The sequence below is a fragment of the Dendrobates tinctorius genome, unplaced genomic scaffold (genome assembly GCF_039654945.1).
Source record: "Dendrobates tinctorius isolate UK_male_01 unplaced genomic scaffold, ASM3965494v1 ptg000230l, whole genome shotgun sequence".
Taxonomy (NCBI): domain Eukaryota; kingdom Metazoa; phylum Chordata; class Amphibia; order Anura; family Dendrobatidae; genus Dendrobates; species Dendrobates tinctorius.
The window spans coordinates 12,339,737-12,363,812 of record NW_027361897.1 but is presented as its reverse complement, the minus strand read 5'-3'; the positions used below and the strand labels follow the sequence as shown (position 1 = coordinate 12,363,812).

The 24,076-nt window shown below is 41.9% G+C and overlaps 1 protein-coding gene across 2 annotated transcripts in view; it reads left to right on the top strand.

Moving 5' to 3' along the window:
* Positions 1-24,076, top strand: part of PDE6C (phosphodiesterase 6C) — a 119,560-nt gene that overhangs the window by 7,637 nt on the left and 87,847 nt on the right. For both annotated transcript variants that reach the window (XM_073555832.1, XM_073555833.1), the window contains exon 2: positions 23,834-23,986. In XM_073555832.1, the coding sequence (XP_073411933.1) occupies positions 23,834-23,986 (153 nt within the window). The remainder of the gene's footprint in view (positions 1-23,833; positions 23,987-24,076) is intronic.

Here is a 24,076-nt window from a genome sequence, read left to right as displayed (position 1 = left end):
GAGCTTCACTTCGACTCAGACGCCAGCAAGGTGGAGGTGGGGTACTGGTATAGGCTGGTATCATCAAAGATGAACTTGTGGGACCTTTTCGGGTTGAGTTTGGAGTGAAGGTCAACTCCCAGACCTACTGCCCGTTTCTGGAAGACACCTTCTTCAAGCAGTGGTACAGGAAGAAGTCAGGATCGTTTCATGCAGGACAATGCTCCATCACATGCATCCAAATACTCCACAGCGTGGCTGCCCAGTAAAGGTCTAAAATAAGAAAAAATAATGACATGGCCCCCTTGTTCACCTGATCTGAACCCCATAGAGAACCTGTGTTCCCTCATAAAATGTGAGATCTACAGGGAGGGAAAACAGTACACCTCTCCGAACAGTGTCAGGGAGGCTGCGGTGGCTGCGGCACGTAATGTTGATCGTAAACAGATCAAGCAACTGACAGAATCTATGGATGGAAGGCTTTTGAGTGTCATCGTAAAGAAAGGTGGCTATATTGGTCACTGTTTTTTTGTTTTGTTTTTGAATGTCAGAAATGTTTATTTCTACATTTTGTGTTGTTATATTGGTTTACCTGGTGAAAATAAACAAGTGAGATGGGAATATATTTGGTTTTTATTAAGTTGCCTCATAATTATGCACAGTAATAGTTACCTGCACAAACAGATATCTTCCTAAGGCTACTTTCACACATCAGGTTTTCGGCGTCAGGCGCGATCCGGCGTCGTGCCGGAATGCCGGATCCGGCAAATGTTTTGTAAAACCTGATGTGCCGGATCCGGTTTTCTGCCGGATCCGTCTTGTTCTTGACAGACAAAACCGGATCCGTCTCATCCGGTTCATCCGTTTTTCTATCCGTTTTTCGACGGATTACGCCGGATCCGGTTTTTAAAATTGACCCTTGTGGCCCCTCAAGGCAGAGTACACTGGCAGGATGACAGAGTGTGAAAGATTTGTGCCCTAACCAAACTTGTGTACCTTCTGGACCAACAGTATATACCTTTGCCAACCAAAGTTGGCTATCTTGTCATGGTCTACTATTTTTAGCTTTAGGCCACAGGTGTGTACCTGGTTGTGTTTTATGCAAAGTTTTTCACCTTTTAACAAAAGTTGTGTACATTGTTAGGAAATCACCAACAATAAACACAACTTTTTAGGTGAAATACTTTGCTTCAAACACAACCAGGAACACAACTGTGGCAAAAAGCTAAAATTTACCCACAGTTATATACCTGGTTTTGAATACCTTTTTACCTTTGAAATACCCTGTATTTAACCTTTTTTTTAAACATAGTTCGCCGCAGAAAGAAAAGACAGACAACCATTGTGAAACGATAATTTAACTTTTATTTAAAATTTTTTTTTTTTTTTGTAAAATGTTTTTAAAGTGCAAAAAACTTTTTTAATAAAGGTTTTAAACCCAATGGGCATTTTTATTAAAAAACACACATTACAAATCTGTGTAGTGTGGGGTGGAAATACTGCTGGAGGGGCTGCGGGACACTTCGACACTGGGTGTGTGGAGAGAGGACTGGGATCGTGGTGGGGAAGGAACAGTTAGAGGTGAAGGTGTGGAAAAAGCTACAGAATGGGTGGACATGTTGGAGGCAGAAGAGGTGGTGGGCGGTGGAGTGGAGGGTTGGGCAGGGACTGTAGGAGCAGATGATGTTGATGGAAAGTTGTATGGGGAAGGAGTTTGGTACGGGGAAGGAGTTTGGTACGGGGAAGGAGTTTGGTACGGGGCAGGTTGCTGGAAGTGGGGAGATGTCTGGTACTGGGGAGGTTGCTGGTACTGGTGAGGTTGCTGGTATGTAATAGGAGGGGGAGGATGGAAAGTGGCTGGAGGGGGTGCAGATGTAATAGGAGGGGGAGGATGGAAAGTGGCTGGAGGGGGTGCAGATGTAATAGGAGGGGGAGGATGGAAAGTGGCTGGAGGGGGTGCAGATGTAATAGGAGGGGGAGGATGGAAAGTGGCTGGAGGGGGTGCAGGTGGAGGAACTACAGTGGTGGGAGGTGGAGGTTGGGAGGTAACCTGCTGTAGAGCACCGTGGCACGAATGCATTACATGCATCTGCTGGGTAGGAGATAGCGTTTCCATGCGCTCCACAACAGACCTGAAAAAGGTGTGGTTTGGCGAAGATCTTGCTTCTGAATGCATGGTTTGCAGAAGTGTCTTCACCTCCAGAATGCTGGAGTTGATCTGCTGAAAGCCTGCGGAGATTTGCTCTGACAAGACTTTTAGACAGTTCTGGAAAGATGCATTCAGATGCAAGAACTCTTGCGCATAACTCTTTTCCTGACCCCTCTGCCGCTGCCGCCCAGTACCCGCAGGTGTACTAGAGGTGGCAGGGGCAGAAGGGTGGGGTAAAGGGAAAGCAATCTCCTCACCAGCAGCTTCATGTAATGTAGGCGGCCACGATGCTCCTGTGCTGGTGGATGGAACAGATGGGTCGAATGTGTGGGAAGGCTGGGAAGGTGCAGATGTACCGGGGCGGTCGAAGTGTCCCTCGGTGCCGGTCTCCTCAGGGATCGCCTCAGAAGGGTCCAATCGTGCAGGCTCCCGAGTGCTGCTCACCGTGCTGTGGAATAAAGAGAAAAAAAAACAATTAAAATACTGACATGGTATGGCCCTGGCTGAAAAAAAAAAGTTACATCTAACATTTTTTTTCACATGTGGTGTGTAATATTTACCTTCTGGTGAGCATTGTTTCCCGGAGGAACGACAGGGCTTGTGCGTACTTGTACTTGCTCCTGCGTCCTCCAGATCCACTCGGGGCCCGCATCTCTTTATTGAACTCCTTCTTGAAACGATCCCTCACAGACCGCCACCGATTCACAATTCTGTTCCCTGAAACGAGAAAGGAGTGGTTAGTATACAACATCAGTGTTTCACAAACTCCAGTCCTCATGGTCCCCAGGGGTCATGTTTTCAGGATTTCCATAGTAAATAGAAATCCTGAACACATGATCCGTGGGGACCACGAGGACTGGAGTTCGGGAAACACTGGTTTACATCAAGCAACCGGTACTGTATATACTTACGCTCTTTAATCTGGGCCCGAACATCGAGGTCCTCCCAGCGGCCCACAAGGAGCGAACAGATTTCCTCCCAGAGTCGTCGGGTAACGATAAGGTCAGCGTGGCGGCGGTCAGCCATATTCCAGAGCGGCTCCCTTTGTCTGACGAGATCGATGAGGTGGTCCACATCGAGTCCTCCATCCTCACCGTCAGAGTCGGGAGCACGCTGTGAAGGCTGTTAAAGAAAAAGACAAAAATAACATTAGCCTCCACAAAAGAAATGAAATAAAAAGTGCAAAAAAACAAAGCAAAAATATTTATACTTACACGCTGGTGACCGCCGCATTGCTGTCGCCGACGACCCTGGGAGGCACTGCGAGGACCTCTTGGCCGAGCACCAGATTGGGAAGACTAGAGAAGAAAACAAAAAATGTTATGTCTTTGGATGTAGGCATTTGTTTGCTGTGTGTGGTCTGCAGAACATTGTTTTCTATGTGTTGTGTGTAGTGTGATGTTGTGTTTCTGCGTTTGATGCAAAAAACTTACCAATTGTGAGCCCACTCCAGGTGTCTGTCCACCCCTTCCTTCTTCTTCTGGGAGCTCCTCTTCATCTTGTGATTCCTGTTTTGAAATAAAAGGCAATGAATAGACATATATTACAGAGATGATGGATTTTGGAAATAAAAACTTACCGTCAAACGCTGACGATGCGAGGGAGGGCTCCCAGAAGAAGATGTGCTGTCCTGTTGATGGCCAGACTCCATGGCTGTGGGTATTGCTGCTGCTGTTACTGCTGCCAGTGATGCCATTTCTGCTGCTGCTGCTGCTGCTGCATCTCTTTGGCGGCTGTTGAATAAAGAGAAACAAAGGGCCAATGAATATCTTGATATTCCATGGCCCTAGTTTGGAGGAATGGGGGATTTGATAATTACCGTCTTTCATCTGCTGCTGGATTCCCCTCCTCAGCATGTTCGATTTGCTGCTCCATTTGGGGTGGTGCTGATGGTGCTGCTGCTGCAGATGTCTGCTGCCTTCTCCTGCTCCTGGTTCTTGGCTTGGGTGGCATGTTGGGTGTGGCTGAGGGTCCCATTGTCTTGCTTTTATATATCTCCTGTGGGCAGAGCTACTGAGCATGCTCAGACCAAAAAACCGGATCCGGCTTTCGCCGGATCCGGCGCATTGCGGCGCTCATAGGCTTTCATTGTGTGAAAAAGCCGGACGCGCCGGATCCGGCGTATCCGGCTTTTTCGCCGGAGACAAAAAACGTTACAGTAGCCGTTTTTTCCAGACGCCGGATCGCGACACATTGCCGGATCCGGCGAAAACCGGATGAAACGCATGGCCATCCGGCGCGATCCGGCGCAAATGCAAGTCAATGGGGGGGAAACCGGATCCGGCATTGCATTTCGCCGGATCCGGTTTCTGTCAAAAGCGCCGGATCGCGCCTGACGGCGAAAACCTGATGTGTGAAAGAGGTCTAAGATAGCCAAATCTAAAAAACCCACTCCAACTTCCAAAAATATTAAGCTTTGATATCTATGAGTCTTTTGGGTTGATTGAGAACATAGTTGTTATTCAATAATAAAAAGAATCCTCTGAAATACAACTTGCCTAATAATTCTGCACATGGTGTACAGCCCCTTGTGAAGCTGATCCATGTATGTTTGCCTCTGCTCATTCATACACATTGTTAGTGCATAAATCATTCCTTTTTACCACCATTGGAGATCAAACACAAGCAAATGGAGCAGACAAGTAGAGGAGGAGAAACTGTGCAGCCAGCCAAAAAAGTATATGTCTTAATTTGCATGCAAGTGGAAGTGAGTAGCACTTGCTATTAAACTGATCTACCTCAGAGGGCCTCAGATGAATATGTGAAGAGCCTGGACTACAGTCAGAGTTTTTTGCTTCCCGTCATCATAAGAGTACCACCATTGCTGAGAGAAAGATGAAGAATTGCCGCCACAGAGTGGAGTAGAGAAAACTTATTCCTATTAGCAAACAGTGCATTTCACTAAAGGGCGAAGATTAGTACCATCAAGGTGAGGAGAAGATGAAGTCTAAAGCTGATGTATGTGTCTGGAGAGGATTGTCAGAGACAGAAGCAGACCTGTGAGAGTCTGATACTGCCTAAGTAGTCATCAAGAAACAAAACTACTATAGGGCATTGCTGCCAAGAGAGGTGACCAATAGAGGGGTTGTGTCATGAATTGTGAGTGTTTGCTGTACAGCATTGAGAGTGAAACAGACACTTTGCTGGTTGTTAGAGTAGCAGTTAAATAATACCAACAGGCTGTGGAAAGTGGTAGTAAAGTGTCATAAGTGTCAAACCACTATTGTAGATATCAACTTTTCATCTGCTCAAGCCAAGGTACTGCCTCAAACCATCAAGTTCATTGCCTCATATGAGACTGTAAACATCAAGTTTGTTGCTTCCCTGTGAGTGAACAGGTAAACTGTTACCTGTGTACACCTGCATTCCTTCTCCCATCCCTAAAAGGGGAGCCATTCGATCAGCATCAGCAGCTACATTTTATATTCTATGTCACCACATAACGGCCTCTTACATCTGCAATGAAAATGTTTGTGAGTATAATTGAAGATAGACTTCCCCATAATGCTTCACAGCTTCACAGCTACCATATGACATAGTATATAGTATAGAAAATTAGGAGGGACTATAATAGCCTGTATAAAAGCAGAAGCAGGAAATGCAGATGCAATTTTGTGGTGAAGCTGGAAAGTGAGAAAACTCACAGCTCAAAGCTTAGCCATACAGATTGGGAGAGAAACACTGAAGAAACCGTACAGATAGTGTGTGACATGACAGCAGTGAATAAGATTTCTGAGCATGTTTCCAATAATTTAAAACTACTTTATAGAATCATTTCGTCCATCCGTTCACATGAAAACAGAAGGACGGGAGGTGGGACTACTGTCAATCTTTAAACCCATCAACCTATATTCCTCTCCATTATATTCCACAGTCTATTATGTGATTAGATCTTCCATTCACAAATACGTAAGTAAGTCACGGGACTGGACCTTAATCATGAATTACATTTTCAGTGTAGACGCACACGCTACTTTGGTACCTTACGGAGAGGCAGAGATGCGATCTTAAAATGGATTGCTCTATCTATAATGATTCCTGTGGGATTTACGGGCTAAAAGCATGCTGGGGGGTTTAGTGTCCTGACATCTGTTTAATTAGCCTTCTTCAGAATCCGAGGCTAAGAAGACACTAAGCTAGTGCCTTCTGTCAAACCTCAAGAAGGCTGGTGAGGATTTTTTAAGCTCTCAAGGATACACAAGTGTTTGTAGAGATAGTCCACAGAATGACCAATTTGCCATGTCTTTTATGATGAAAAATGTTTAAATATTTCTAGTCAGTAAACATTATGCATGGTTAAGAAATAATCATCAAGAAAATGGGTGAATTGAAGAAAGAAGATGTTGAGAAATATCTGGAAAACAACCCTCAATTTGCCAAGGAATATTTTGACAGAAAATTGAGAGGTGAGGCTGTTGGAGCCTTGTTCAACAACAAGCAGCTGGACTTTAAAGATGGGGTATCATTTAAAGACCTAACAAAACTGGAAGAAGCAGACGTCTTATTGGAGTTGGTGCAGGAGATCCAAGATGACAGCAACATGGAGAAGACTATTCATAAAGTCCTCCAAAGACTGGCATTGTTCCTTCAAGCCACCTATTGTAGCTTTTTCATCTGTAGATCCAGGAACGGAATACTAGAGCTGGCCACAAGGCTCTTCAATGTCACCAAAGATTCCAAATTTGAAGACAACCTTGTATCACCTCAAAGTGAAATAGTTTTTCCTTTAGATATTGGTATCGTGGGGTGGGCGGCTCATACAAAGAAGACGTTCAATGTTTCTGATGTGAAAAAGGTAAGACACCAATAATATTGTGTGGTATCTACTGGAAGATGATTAAAAAATAATGAGTAGAAAAATATTAAGAACATAGTTCTTTAAAAAAGAAAAAAAAAAGTTTTCAATGTCTTGTAATAAAGTGTCTAGGTAGGAGACTTTGTTTTTACTGGTTTGGAGAAAAAATATATTTATGTAATATTTATAGGGTGAATACATGGGTGTAACAAGGGAAAGGGTCACTGTTGAGGTATGTTCTATGTGCCAAGGAGCATAACATAGAGCCTCTATGCTTTGGGCAAGGGCTACATGTAAGACTTTGTTGAAAAACTGAGATCCTTGCCCTAAAAGAAACCTAGATATTTCTGAACTTTGTGACTGTGGTCTGGGTTGAAGGATGATTCAAACGTTGTGACATAAAGAAGGTTTGTGACATATCCTACACAGTCCTATCTGAGGACAGTGCCCTTATACTTTAATAGGGTTTATTGTGAAAGCAGATAAAATCCTAGTCCGACTCATGGAGTGATCATGTGAGGCTGATTTCCCTGCCCACGCAAGGCGATTGACAGCTTTTTATTTTTTTAAACAGTCTTGTACTTTGTGAACTTTTTTTTTTATTGTAGCTAGGTCTACCAGCTTTCTTATATTGTAAATACCAAAAAAAAATGGTAATGGTAAAATATTTCATTAGAAAACGTTATGGACCTCATTTATGAAAACCACCTAAAACCTGTGGTGCTGCTGGTGGTTATAAAAAACCCCCCAAGATGTTCTGTTACATAGAGTGAAGGTATTATTCCTTACAGTGCATCTCTGCTGATGCAGAACATCTTTTTGAAGAAGTGGGAGATTCATTTATATCACTGGTGATTGACGACCGCAGCTGTTGAGATTCTTATTATGATAATAGCCAGAGAATGCTCTCAAAAGTTCGCCAGAATACTATACTTTGTCAACCACAATGGCTCCAGTGCCAGACATGATATCCAGAGTTTTCTTGTTTGATGCATGTTTATGGCTAGTCTATGGTCACTCACATGGAATTTCACTTTTTTTGTGACATAAGTACATACAGATGAACTTTCCAAAGCCAAAACCAATCACTATGAAAGTTACAGCCTAGTTCACAATTCTTCAGATTGCAATTAGAAACTGTCAACAGTAGCTGAATTTTCAGGTGTTTCTCATTTAGATTCCACATTTGGAGAAGATATTTGCGTCCCTCTTTATTCCCTTAATGGCCCTTTGTTTAAATGTTTGAATTGATTTAAATTAAATCATCTCTGTCCAATCTTTGGTCATCCATGTTTGTATGGGTGTGCATACAGGTACAGTTGTTGTCAGTCACATATTAGGACCACCCACTGGACTCTTAAACCCAGAGTGAGGGATTTCATTACACATTATACTCAATCTATTCCTACTATACATCAATTTGTTCATTTTTATCCTACACTATATATTATGTGGACATTGTATTTGTCATGTCAACATCAATAATGTGTGTGTAGTATTGACTTCATGTAAGACTTGTTTGATACAATGTGCTGCAAAAAGTTCATAATTTTGTAGGAAAGCTTTAATGGGGGTATCCTTAGGACAACAAAAATACATTTGGTATGACAATTTCTAGTTCCAGCAATTAATTTGTGCCAAAATATTAGTGCTTGTTGTAGTGTGTGATTTTGATAAATTCATCTTCCTCATATTGGATATCGGTGGAGGAAGCAGTTTGACACCACTTCAACAGACTGTGCTAAAATCTGAACCATATCTTCCAATGTTAGAATATCATTCTAAGGGTACTGTATATGGACATTTTGTGAAAATGATGTGATGTGCTTTGCATATGCTGTGTCAATGAGAGCCGCTTCACTGTCGAGCATGATGCGTTCTGAGTTATGGTGGGCCGGTAGACCATGGTATGTAATATCCCCGCTATGCTCTGTCTGCCGGAATGGTCTGAATTATGGTGGCCAGGAGGACTATAGTATGTAATATCCCCGCTATGCTCTGTCTGCAGGAATGGTCTGAGTTTTGGTGGGCAGGTTGACCATGGTATGTAATATCCCCGCTATGCTCTGTCTGCAGGAATGGTCTGAGTTTTGGTGGGCAGGTAGACCATGGTGTGTAATGGCCCCTCTATGCCATGTTTCCTGTTTGCTGGCTTGCAGGAGGAGGTGCCAACATTAGTGAATGCCCAAGAAGAGCCTGATGTTGACGTAGGAGTAAGTGTTGTGTCATTGAAACACAAAGGCAACAGGAAGTGCCTAAAAGACCTGCTATTGGTCTATGGGGCTAATCACACATCAGGAATGGAAGACAAAATCTGGAGCGCCTAAAAAAAATAAACTAACAAATGTGAATTTTTCATTAGGTTCCACTCCTAATTTTGGCTTACAAATACTGATGAAACATTGACATAAAAAAATCTTATATGTACATAGCCACTTAAAAAGAGGCCTGAACTTGCCTGCCAAGGTGCCATCGTTGGGCTGGAATTTGGGTGGAGAGATGGCATCTGTGAGTAGAATCTGTTCAGTGGGTCAAAAGCAATGTCCCAGAGTTTAAGTTCCAGAGAGGAATGGTGTCATAGGCAGGAAGTGTCCTGATAAGTATTGCTGAGCTGTGGGAGTCTTCAGGCCCCGAGGAAGGCCAACCCTGAGACTTTGTGAACTATGTGCTAACTTCAGCCCTAGGAGGAACATAGCTGGTGAGGCTCTATGGTCTGTATGAGACTTTAAGCTCTGTAAGAAGCCAAAGTGATGTGACAACAGACTTTATGAGAGCTTCTGTCTTGAACATTTATAGACAAATTGTCAGCCTTGTGGACCGAAAGGCAAGAAAAAGGTGCTTCTCATAAGTAGGTTACAGAAAAGACCCTAAGTATGTATACAGTAAGGTAGCAGTAATTGTACCAAATGTTAATAAAGTGCAGCTAACCTTCTAGCAGTGGTGCCCTTAGACTGTATCTGCGTGGATATTTGGTGGTCTGGGACTGTACACCTGTGACGTAGAGCTGATGACGTGCATGTTCACATATTTGCAATCAGGGAGTAATTCCAGAGAAATGCCATAGTAGTGTGATACTTTGCAGTCACGAGGGTAGAACATCAGGGTGTGGCTGATGCTGTGGTTAGGGTTAGCCTCCACAAGGACCAACAGTGGCACTGAAGGACTGAAAAAAGTTTACAGCCAACCCAACTGTCAAAGGGCCTGTAGACCATCACATGGCTCTAGGTCAAAATAAAAAATTCTTAGTAAATAAACTGTGCCTTTAACTGAATTCATCAAGTTTATGTGGGAAAAAAATAATACTAATGATCCCTTCACTCTTAAGAAGAGCTCCCAAAGCACTCATTTCAGGGCCCTCCAAACTGCAGAAACAGTATATGGCTATATCAGAATAGTTTTTTTTATTATTTTCTGCATATAAAACTATAATAATATAGTATAAAAAGTATAGACCAGATATATTTTTCAAAAACGTAGGATTCCAAAAGAACAATATGGCCCTCAATCTTTGTGGGACTTCATAAAGAGGTCTTCCATCCAGGAACATCTATCAAAGCTATGAACCTGGACAGGTTGTTATTCTCCCTCCCCTTCCTTGGTGTTTTGGAAAAAAGTGTAATTTTCTGTTAAGAAGAACCTTGAAGGAGATATATCCACACTGATGTAGATGTAGGAGGGAATGACGCCATTTCCGCCAGTGATCTCAACCTGCCAAATCATGATCCAATTAACCTACTTACTCCAGGTCTCCTGTATCGCAGACACATTACACAAACCTGTGCAGCCTATGTACGTGACCTAAATATCTACCTCCTTTTCCTGCCCATTTAAGAAATGATAGCCCTCAACTACCAAACAGAAGAAAGTGCTTACTGTTTATAATATTATAAAGTTAATAACGACATAACACTTGAGCAGGTGAATACTTCACAGTTGCTTCTTGATTTCTCTGGTAATTTTAGGCATTACTAAAGGGTTAAAACAATAATTATATTATGCAAAGTTTATTGCATTTTTTTTCTTACTGAAAAAAGATAAAATTCTTCATTTTAAAGTTATTACATTTCTGATGCCTTTGTTTTGTAGGGATTATCATAGAGCGAGTGGTCCTTATGCGTTCTTGTAACTGGAATAGTTATACTGTCACTACTGGTCAAAAGTAATACTACAAGTAGCAAGTATAATCAAGTCAATGAAATTCATGGACTTGTACATGCTGATTTGAATTTGTATGATATCACCCGTCATGTTGTGGCTAGATGCAACCATTGTCTGATCGTCGTACAGTACTCGGTCATTGGGTCTTCAATACGATTCCAGCCACGGAAACAATCTGAAATATCTAGATTCATCTGGGAAAATAGATGGGACTCTTGTACTTTATGAAAAGTCAGAGAACTTACACTTATAGGTTTCTAATTTTTGTAGTTTCTTTAATAAAGAGTCACGAGGTATGAAAAACACTTCTCTATTGAATGTTGAGAAAATGACCACTAGGAGCCTTCCCTTTCCTTCCTTCCTTCATTTCCTTCCCTCCCGTCTATAATATATACTATGAAACCTCTTTAAAATCATCACCCAACATTGAAAATTGGTCTTTGAAGGGGGGGTGGCCTTCTAATAGAAGATGACAAGTATACCTTATATATGGGGGAGCTGAAAATCTGTCTCAGGACATCCTATCTGGATAAGGGTGGTCTTTTCAAAGTGGAAGTCTTTTAGAGAGTTTTTCTATCTCATATCTACCTATCAAAGCATAAAAAGTGGGTAGCACTCAATAGCAAATGCCTTGCAAAAATCTAGTACATTTATTGGCCCATGTGAACGGGTGACAACATTTCGGCTCAAGAGCATGTGAGCCATTGTCAAGACATTGTGGAAGGCTCACTTGCTCTTGCACTGAAACATTGCCACATGTTCACATGGGCCAATAAATGCACTAGATGTTTGCACGAAACTTGCTACTGAGTGCTGACCACTTTTTAAACTGTCATAGATAGATTTCCCAAGAAGATGGCAGCCAAATGTCCAAAATATATTGGTTTATTGACCCGTCATGTCAGGGCGAAGTTTCATTCCATGTTTAGAACTTTTTCAAGCCTACGCTTGGAATTAAATCCCACCAAGGACAACATCTGCAAGGAGTTTATATGTTCACCCTGTGCTTGCGTGGGTTTCCACTGGGTACTCCAGTTTCCTCCCACACTCCAAAGACATACTGATAGGGAATTTAGATTGTGAGCCTCAATGGTCACAATGCCGATACTCGGAGGACACCCGAGCATGCTCGGAAAAACCCGAGCAACGAGTATACTCGCTCATCACTATCTATTATCTATCTCATATATATCTATCTTTCTGATATAAATTTGATATCATTTTTTTCTCATTCTTACAGAATAGTTGGCTGTTTGAGTTTGTGTTTTCTTTCCCTCTGTACCTAGTATAGCATAACTTTCGGTATGTTTGTTATACCTGTATTATCTGTGAATGTTATATGTGGTATATCAGCAATAATGATGTCACTATATAAGTAACAGTAATATACTACATTAGTTTCCTTTATGATAGGACATAGACATTTACACCAGCTCGTCTGGTAATGCTGTACACAAGCGATGTTGCAGTGAATTGAAGTCCTTGTCGTATTCCGACCCTCCAGCACATGGCAAGCTGGGGATAATCCTGATAAGTGCATAAGGCTGATTATAGGGGTAAAGATCAAGTAGAATCTGTGTAGCGTATAATGTCACAGGGTAAGGCTGTCATCAGTGCACACAAGGCTGGTTGCCATTCCCCGTGTCTCCTTCATCTATTGTTATACTGTAGGAATATGAATTTATTGCAGTAATAACTTACATCTCCATTACTTCACATTGCAAGAGGGAAAAATATGTAAAAGCCTTAAAACCTAATTCCCAATACTGAGATGTTTTCTTCATAGAAGTCATTAGTAAAAAAAACCAAAAACCCTGAAATGCAAACACATCACATCTAACTGACCATTGCATGTTCTCAATATGTCGTATATACAGTAGGTGTTAGGAGTCGGATTCCTGCATTTACTCAGCAGGGATCCAGATCCTCACATTCTGCACTCTCCTCCTATTTTGCCACTGCAGAGGAGATTGCAGAGGAGATTGCCTTGCAGCAAATCTCTCCCGAGGCTAAATCTTTCTGTCCTCTTACTGGGCATGCTCATAGGATGATCTCCCATTGGAGATCGGGAGTCATGTGCTCAGGTCCCGCTCCAGTTCTCATCGGTCCATCTCAGAGATCTGGAAGCGTGCAGAAGGTCCCGGCTACTATAAAAGGCGCGCATGGCTGTTCCGCCATGCGCTAGTATAGTCATACTTGCTGCTGTGTGTATGAGGACGGATGCATGATTCTGGTGACTGACTCATTTGAAACCCCTTCCCTCTGATATTATGCATGTGAATAGGGACTGAGTTAGTTTCAGCGCCAGCGCTCCTCTGCTTCAACTCGCACAGCTGCTAGCGTCCGACATTGCGCTTGCGCCTTGCCTTTGTCGTTTGGCGGCAGTGTCCACGCCGCGCTGCAGTAGCAGCCTCCATTGCGTTTGCAGTTGCAACGCCGCACACACGGTAGGTCTAGACGGGCGTAGTGCCACCGTCTTGGGCTACTCCTGTGACCGTATACCGTGTGTGCGTTTTTCACTGAGTTCTGTGACTACAACAGGCTCAGTTATTTGTGTTTGTACTTCTGGCATCTCCGTGAGTTTAACTGAGATTGCTCTGCACACCTGGGTGGAGTTTAACCCTGTGTACAATTCCGCCATATTGCTCCTTCCACCACCTAGCAGCGGTTATTTCACCTACTGCACGGTGGACCCCGAGCGGCGAACGCACTTTATTTATATTTTTACTTAGTGCGTTCCACCGTTCCTAACAGTAGGGATTCATAGAATGGCGACAGATTATAGAAGGGCAAGTCAATTCTCCAGACCCTGGTCCAACAGTAATCAAAGCCCTGCAAACTGTTTCCTACTTGCTGGCATCCACCATCACTGCTGATTAGTATGCCCGGCGTGACATCATGCATGCATCACGCCGTTGTTGTGCTGGGCCTACAAATCAAAAGAGGTGCTGAGGATTCCTGCGGGAATGAGGGTCACTGGATCAGGGGTTTCCAAATTGATTCGCTCATCTCTACCCCAGATTACAGCAATCAAATACTCCAGATGTGTCTCGGGCAAGTAATAGGCAGAGTAGGTGGCTGCCTAGGACTCGGCCAGAGGCGGCACAATTTATGGGCTATGTCTCTGCACTAAGGTTATCTGTCTCAAGTCTCTGAATACAGTTTCTTCATCCTGGTATGTTTACATCTCTAGCTACAGGTTGGGTCATGAAAAACAGAACCCTGTTTTCCTTGTGGTTTGTGTAGAATAATGTGTAATATATACACACAAATACTGCATAAAGCTACTTGGCGCACTTCTCTGTTTTCCGCCTTCTTTAAGCCTTGCACATCCGACGTTCTCTGGCTTCAGGTGAAAAGAGTTCAGTACACGTCGACAGAATCCGCTGACTCGCGTCTACTTGGATCGTTTTCTCATTGATTTCCTTGGGCTTCTCATAATCCTCTCCTGGACGTCAGCAACGACAGGTGTTTATACACATGGTTATCTATATTTTGGGCATCGGTCACAGATCTCATGTTATGTCACTTCCGCATCAAACCACTTTTACTGCTTTGTTTTGAAAGGGAAAGGTCTAGAAATTGACCAGGGGTTCTGGAACCATCAAACCACTTTTACTACTTTGCTTTGAAATGGGAAGGTCTAGAAATTGACCTGGGATTCTGGAAAAAGCCTGTGTGTACACAGTCCTCTGCTATCACAATACGGCACGTCAGACACAACTACTGTCCTTCACAAAGATACCACTTGGTTAGCAGGGAAGGTTTTGATGAGACTCGATAGTTTCTTACACGGCTCTAGTAACATGAAAGGCAGCGCTGAGGAATGACGTCTGATAAGCGTCATCTTCTACAAACCACAGCAGAGGAACAAAGGGTTTGTGGCCCACTTTATAGATGAGACACAACTATACTGTATACATCTGTGGACGTGCTGAACTTCAGTGACTGGGAGAGATGGAACATGGGATTATTTATCATATTAAGCCCAAGCCCATAATAATTATCACACACCTAGGGCGGCAGCTGATTGGCAGATCTCCTGATATTTTCCTTTAGAGATTGCTAATAAAATTCAGAATTCATTGTTCTATCAATTATGGCAAGTTGTCCTGATCAAAATTTTGCAAAACAGGCCCAAACCACCATGTTTCACAGATGATATCAGATTTTTATCCAATAATGCAGTGTTTTTCTTTTTCCAAACAAACGTTTCTCAAGTAAACCAAGAAGCTCTCTTTAGGCCTCATCTGTCCACAAAACATTACTCTAATAGCTTTACTTCTAATCCAGATGATAGTTAGCAACCTGCGGACGAACATCAGTGTTTGTTTTGGAGAGCAATGGCTTTTTCATTGCAGTACTGTCATGCACATCATTGCTCAGTGTCCTCCTGATGGTGGACTCATAAACATTAATATTAGCTAATGTGAGAGAGGCCTTTAGTTGCTTACAAGTTACCTTGGGTTCATTTGTGACCATGTGAACTACTATACTCTGTCTTGTTCTTGGAGTGATCTTTGTTGGTCGTCCACTCCTTTTGAGGATAATCATGGTCTTCAATATCCTCAATTTGTACATAACCTATTTGTTTATGAATTATTGGTGTACAAACACTTTAAAAATGGTTGTGTATCCTTTTAAAGCCTGATTGAGCATCAACCACTCTTCCTAGGTCCTCAGAAATCTCTTTTGTTTGTGCCATCATAGACTTCCACAAATGTGTTGTGAAGATCAGGCTTTAGTAAATCACTGTTAATAAAACAGGTTACCCATTCACAACTGATTGTTAGCCTTTTGATTGAAAACACTAGATTTTAATTTCAACTTTAAATTACCTGCTAATCCTAAAAGTTCACATACTTTTGCCAATCATAGACATGGGATATTGGATCATTTTCAGGGTGCAAGGAAGAATCTTTCCCCAGCAACAGCCCTGGATAGGCCCACAATGTGTCCAATAAAAATGTATAACCATGCCAGGCAAATCTATTATGGTTATAGTGACTGAAAAAAAGGGAGGAAAAATGTTACATAGCAACCTGTAAAATGGATCCAAATGGGATAATAATAATCTCATGTGGATCCACTCATTCCTAATGCCTCACCATGTCAGACTTCCAACTAAAATCCTAAAATATGGAAAAATACAATTGTGGGAGTCCTAAACTTCCTAAAAACTAACATTTACCATTTTCTTGTGAGCAGCAGGCCTCAGGGCAGACATTTATACGATGTATGGCTGTCTGTATTCTGAGAATATCATATGCAGGGTATCTTAGTAGTACAGTCATGGCCAAAAGTTTAGAGAATGACACAAATATTAATTTTTACAAAGTCTACTGCTTCATTTTTTCTAATGGCAATTTGCATATACTCCAGAATGTTATAAATAGTGATCAGCTTAACAGCAATTACTTGCAAAGTCAATATTTGCCTAGAAAATTAACTTTATCCCCCAAAACACATTTCAACATCATTGCAGCCCTGCCTTAAAAGGACCAGCTAACATCGTTTCAGTGATTGCTCCATTAACACAGGTGTGGGTGTTGATGAGGACAGGGCTGGAGATCAATCTGTCATGATTAAGTAAGAATGACACCACTGGACACTTTAAAAGGAGGCTGGTGCTTGGCATCATTGTTTCTCCTCTGTTAACCATGGTTATCTCTAAAGAAACACGTGCAGTCATCATTGCACTGCACAAAAATGGCCTAACAGGGAAGAGTATCGCAGCTAGAACGATTGCACCTCAGCCAGCTCATTGGTTATGTATGGCCTCCTGTTGTTTGATTCATCTTGTTCTTACTATTTAGGTGAAGGCTACTCAGTGACTTTGGCCACAATATGTCACAGAATCAAAGATTGGCAGGTGTCTCTGCTACATCGCAGTGCAGTACAAGTGAATGGGGTCATAATATGACTCAGACGGTACTGGGATCGCAACAAGAAAGTTACAAAAAATCCAACCAGGTTGGATTTTTTGTGACTTACTTGTCATGATCAAAGTTCTCACAGAGTCACAATGTGATTTAAAAGCGACACATAGTGACCTTTGACCGAGCGATATGTGTCACTGCCAATGTCACCATGTCGCCCTTGTTGAAATTTGGAGCAACCTTGTTAACTTATAAAGGGCAATTTTGCAAATAAGGCCTTATCCAGACAAGTGAGAAAAAAACTTATATTTCATCACTATTCTAGATCCATTTTTTACCATTATGTTTTTCTCTTATGTTAACCTCTTCACGACATTGGACATATAGGTACGTCTAAGGCACTGTCCCTGCAATTGATGTGGCCTCCAGCACATGTGCCTCTAACAGCCACTGATGGAATCAAGATCCACCTGTGGCTGTTAACATGTTAAATGCCACTGTCAATCTCTGACAGCTGCATTTGACAGTCGCGACCTGGAAAAGCGTCATCAGAAACACCTATCTGCTCACCTGTCACGTGATCATGTGGCGCCGATGGGTTGTCAGCTTGGGGTCTGCAGAAGACACCAGTGCCTGTTATTGAGAACCTCATAGCGGACATACATAGGAAATCATGATTTCTGCTACACATAGCAGGGTTGGAGCCTGTAGCACAGGCAATCGGATGATAGTAACTTCAGGTCTCCTGAAGAAACCATTGAAGCAAGTAAAAAGAAAAATAAAATGTATTAAAAAATATTCTGCTTTCAGAAATATCCAATCTATAAGAATATAAAATAAATGAATCCAAGCGGTAAATGGCGTAATAAGAACAAAAATGAAAAACGCCAGAAATATTTTTTTTTGGTCGCCTCAACATTGCAATAAAATGCAATATAACAGGCAATCAAAACATCGTATCTACCCTAAAATAGTAAGCTTGGCACACAAAACATAAGCCCTCACCCAGCCCCAGATCCTGAAAAATGGAGACGCTACGGATCTCGGAAAATGGCGCCATTTTTCTTTTTTTCCATACAAATTTGAGATGTTTTCTTTCACCACGGAAATAAAAAAAACCCTACACATGTTTGGTATCAGCATACTCGTATTGACCTGGAGAATCAAAATGGCATGCCAGTTTTAGCATTTAATGAACATAGTTACGGTAATAAAAAAAAAACAAAAAAACAATTGTGGAATTGCACTTTTTTTGCAATGTCACAGCACATGGAATTTTTTTTCTCATTATCCAGCACACTATATGGTAAAACCAATGGTGTCATTCAAAATCACAACTCATCCTACAAAAAACAAGCCCTCACGCGGCCATATTGATAGAAAAATAAAAAGTTATGGCTTTGGAAAAAAGGGAAGCAAAACAGGAAACCGAAAAAAAAAACCAAAAAAACGGAAAATCGCAAGGTTGTGAAGTGTTTTTTTTTCTGCTTTTTTTTAACTTCAGACGCCCAGTCCACCAAAAATCATGGGCATGTGAACATCATGGTTGGTTATAATGGGTGTATGTTCTATCTGTAAAAAATAGGAATAGACCACGTATGTGAAAAACAAACCTCTAATTGAGGTTTAAGTTTTATTTTTTATATACTGCTAAATACTTTCCTAATTTCTCACAGTTTTCACAACATCTGCTACCTTTAAATTTAGACAAATTTTCATTGCTTAAGGGACACAAACTCGTTGGATGATTTTTTGCGGAATCCGCTAATTTTGTCACGACTGGACAACCTTCCACCATGTATAGGGTTTTTCCACTCTCCCGTGATTGCAGAAGTTGGTTATTGGCCAAGCACAGCGTCCATGTATATCTAAGGCGTTTGGCCACCATAACTTAGGAGGTAAAAAGTATTTTCTGGTTGTGGAATGGACACACAATTGCATGGTTACAAGTAGGAGAGCTGATATATGGACTGTAAGACTATGGTAAGAAGTGACATTATTGCTTTGTGGATTTCTCATTGCTAACCCTGGCAGTTTAATGGACAATACTTGTAGTTATTGACTTGGAAATTTGGGCATGATGTGGACTATGAAATGCTCATTATGTTGTGGAAAAGACATAGGGCCTCATTCATCAAAACCTAACGGACTAAAACAAAACTAGTTGTGCCTTTTATAGCAACCAATCAGACCTCAGCTTCAATTGATTAAACTGCTGAGGTAAAATAAAAGCTGTGCTAGGATTGGCTGCTATGGACAACCAGACCGAACTGTTTTAAACCCCATAATGTCCAAGTGATGTAAATTAAAGTGCCTGGCCCTGGATTAAAGCTGCTGCTTCAGGTCTAGCAGGAGCAGGTCCAGTCCCCGACTGCTTCTGACAGAGTGAAAGAGAGAAGACAGAGGGGGGTTTATTACCGCTTCTGTCTTCTATTTCACTTACATAGTTCACAGTGAGCACTATACAGAGAAAAGGAGCATCGGCAGTGTTGATTCTTCTGTAGCACCTGGCGATCGCATGATCGCAGTATCTCTTCCTGGCATTGTAGAATTGCAAGGTCCTAGCAGTCCCAAATCACATGTTTCAGTTACATATATGCTGTATATCATTTTTACCGTTCTCCTTTGATAGATAGCTCCAATCATAGCAGCCAGACTCAGATGGCAGCCATACAACACAACAACCACTCATGCTGTTTGGAGCTCCTAGGCCTGTTCCATATATACAGTACCTATAGGGCCAGGTGGCTTTCATCTGGATTTGCCCGGTGATGGTGCTGGCCCTACATACACACAGTATTAGACCGCCCTGCAGATACTTCTCTCCATAAAAGTACCAACCACACGGTGCACAGTTAATACTTACCTGTCTTAGCTGGGGCATGACATGGTACTAAACACATTTCTCTGATGTGGAAAATGCATGGGAGTAGTCAATGTAGGGCACGCACATGTATCACACAAGGCTTATACTCAATGTGTATCTAAGAACAGGAAAAAAAAAGACCACATCAACCAGAACCCAATGAGTCTGCCTATGTTCGGATGGTTTGGACCTTCAGAGATTGGCGTCTGCACCAATCATGTTTAATGATTAGTAAATCACAGCACCCTGTTGGTAGGTACGCTAAGTATTTGTAGATAGATCTCTATTTGTCCACAATAAGCAACTTTTGGGTAAATTATATCTGCAAATCGATAGAAGTGCACTCTTTAGTAGTAGGAATAAGTATATCAGGCAAAGGCATGTTGAGTTCACATTGTCACTATAGGTAACACAGAGCAGAAGAAATGCAAAGTGAGCTAAATGGGAAAAATGGCAGTGGATGTAAGCGCAAAACATGCTGGAAAATGGAGGTGGGGCATAAAACGCTAAATGTCGACTCCAATATTTGCTCTGTTAGGATAAGGTGCTCCATTCACTTTATATTATAGTGATATTTTTAGGATTGAATTTCCTCCAGCTTTCTTTTCGATATCAAGTACCAAACAAATTCCCACCAAATGCCTTTATGCAGATGAATTTTCTATTTTTCGTGCCACTTTCATTTTCTGCCAGACGTTCAACCTCCATAGCATTAAACACTTTCTACAAAACACATCTTCGAACTTATTTGGTTAAAAAAGGGTGCAAGGATCAAATTGGAACATTTACAAAAATCTAAAGAGGAGGGGGGGCTGGCGCTGCCCAATCCATGGCTCTACTTTCTCTCCTCTCAATGTCAGCACATGGCAGGGGGAATGGAGGGCTTCCCAGCGGAGACAGCGGGGGGCCAGTTGATTTTCCAGTTTCTTGTGGGTCAGGGGTCGCTGTTATCCAACTTAGAGGCAGGCAGATTTAGACCTTGGGCGTCTAGATATCCTACGGTCCTTCTCATGATTAAAGTGTGGGATAAAATTAAACAGTTAAGAGGAATCACGGGTTTCACAAAATACTCCCCTATTTGGGATAACCTGTATTTGCCACAAATGAGGTCGCTTAAAGGTTTTGCGCAATGGAGGCGAATAGGTATCTGGTGGCTGTCACAGTTGGTGGAGGATGGGGTTTTTAAGTCCTTTGACACACTGAGACGGGATTTTCCACTCCAACTCTCTATGTTCTTCCAGTATCTGCAGTTGCGGCATGCCTACACAGTGCAGGACCAAATGAATAGCATATCTATACACCAGGATGCTATTGTCAGCAGGCTCGGGCTGCAGGCATCCACTAGGGGTTTAATCTCGTTTGTGTACTGTGGACCTCTTTCAATGGTTTTGGTGAAGCATCCGATAGGAGCGCTGGCGAAGTGGGAGCAACAGTTGGGCGCCATTTCAGGGGATCAATGGGAATCTATTCTGCAGATGGTCCCCAGGCTGTCTCTTAGTGAACCCAATCGTTTGTCCCAATTGTATATTCTTTATAGAGTTTATAGAACCCCTAAATGGTTATTTGATATGGGGATGAGGAGGGATTCGCAGTGCCCTAAATGTATGCTCGAGAATGCTGATATCTTACATATGTTGTGGACGTGCCCCTGCCTGCAGGTATTTTGGATTCTGGTCCTTAATTTGATCCATGTGACTACAGGACAGGATATCCCGAGAGATCCCGTTGTCTGTGTCTTGGGTTATGTCGAGGATGTGGGGGGAGATGAATACCTTCAAACCGCAGTTGCCAGAATGCTTTATGCTGCTAGGAAGCTGATAGCATACCATTGGATTTCAGATAAGGTGCCATCTCGGACAGAATACATCAATAAATTAAACTATATACTCTATAGAGAAAAAGCCATATACCTTAAGAGGGGACGACCGAATACTTTTGAGCAAATTTGGGCTGGTTGGCTGGACACCCTGGGTCTGCCAGCAGCGAACCTATTCGTCTAATAGCTGATTTTGGTCGACATTGTTATCCACGGTGTCTATGTGCATGTATTTTATATTTTCATAAGATTTGTGCTTTTTGTGTATAATTTTCTTATTTCTTTTGTGGACCGCGCGGGGGTGTGGGGTGTTGGGGGGGGAGGGTGGGATGGATGGTGATACAGTTGTTTTTCACTTGTTTGTTATAATGAAAATGTGAATAAAAACTATCTGATTAAAAAACAAAAAAACAAAACACATCTTCAGGGAATAGACTGCATTTCCATCCAGCCAGTTCTATGTGTCTCCTTTACTTTAGCCGTACAGCATGACATTTTAGAGTCCAATCATGTAGTTCTTCTAAGAAACTAAAATGTTTGTGCCATTGTCTCCTTATAATGCCTTCAGTTTGTTTTTTAAAGTTTTCAAAAAGTTTTTCACTCCATCCAACAGTGGGCCAAGCCAAACAATTTTGCTGGATCAGTCAGAGACCTGATGTGTATGGAGACAGCCTGACTGTCTTTCAACATCAGCCATCAGAGGAAATAAGGATGGGCCATATTAAATCTCAACATGACTAATCCTTTAGTTTTCGGGGAGCAGCCAAGAAATGTGAATACCTTGTAATTGGTTTGGTGGACCAAGTCGTCTAAAAAAAATGTATCTGGACATAGATAACAATGAAATTTTGAGCAACTTTTTTTTGTGCCCCTACAATTAAATGTACATAAAGCTTCTGTGATGCATAGTAATCAATTGGTGATGGAATAAATAGATATCTATGTTGTTGATCTCAGTGTTAGCATAGCGAAGACAAAAAAAAGTGCTATATGCCTCCTTGATGGCACGTGTCTGGTAGGCGATAAAGTATCCCGGGTTCTTGGTTGTAAACCCTTTCCAACCCTCCTCCTTTGCTCTTGAGTAATGGTTTTAGGGGTCATTTGCATCATATTTATCCAATGCAGTGGGTACAAAGGGTATGTGCACACGCTGCGGATTCTGCTGCGGATCCACAGCAGTTTTGGCCCTGTGGATTCACAGCAGTTTTTGCTGCGGTGTACAGTACCATTATTTTCAATGGAAAACAAAAACCGCAGTGCACATCGTGCGGATTTTTCCGCGCTGATTTGCTGTGGTTTCAAAACCGCAGCATGTCACTTCTTTGTGCGGAATCCGCAGCGGTTTTACACTTACTCTATTGTAGCGGTGTCAAACTGCAGGGGAAAACCACAGGCTAATCCACAGATAAACTGCAGGTTTTTTGACCTGCGGATTTTGCAAAATCCGCGTGGAAAAATCCGCAGCAGAATCCGTAGCGTGTGCACACAGCCAAACTCAGTAGTTCAGTAAGTGCCAGCGAAGGGGTTGAGTAGGGTTTATAAATGAGACCCTAGGGAATATTTAGATCAGCAAAATAGGTATAGATCTTGTCGCGTGTTAGTGGTCCGAAGGAGTGTGTTCAATGACAAATTCTCTATAGGATAGATATTTTGACTCGTTTTAAGACTAAAATCAAAGCAAAAGGGCCTTGAATTCTAATTGCAGGGTACCACCAACATTCAGGGGACTCTACCTTTCCATCTCCATCTTATGTAGTCTGCTCTAAATTTCCTGTCTAAAAAGGTTGTCTAGTGAGTATATATTATGTAGGCATTGTACTTCTTTTGGCAAACAAAGGAGTATTTATCTACAGGACTAGGCACAATTATTTAGAAGATAGTATGGCAATGCAATGACAAAAACTGGAAGAAATTTCTTTCATCTTGGTTTTCCCACCAGTCATCATGATCCAGCCCCAATATTACATTGAGTTTTCCACAAAATATGAAAAAATTTGTTCAGTCTTTAATACCTTAATTTGAACATCACATTTGTCTTAATTGTGATGCCTTTAAATCTGCAACGTGTGCAAGAAAACATTTCACGGACAAATTAACAGGACGAATGCCCCGTGACACATCTTGACTATCATACCTGTACACAACTATTAACACTAAAAAATTTGCTTCATCTTTAATTTTCTCTCTGCAGAACACACACTTCTCTGACTTTGTGGACAAGCAGACCGGCTTTACGACAAACAATCTTCTGACTACACCCATTATGTATGGAAAAGAGGTTCTAGCAGTCATAATGGCCATTAATAAACAGCAGGCCGACGCCTTTACCAAGGAAGATGAAACTGTAAGATAAGCAACTATTGTGTACAAAAGTTTTTTTCAGGTGTTGAAAATATTTTGCAAAGTAAGAATACTTTCAAAAATAGAAGTGTTA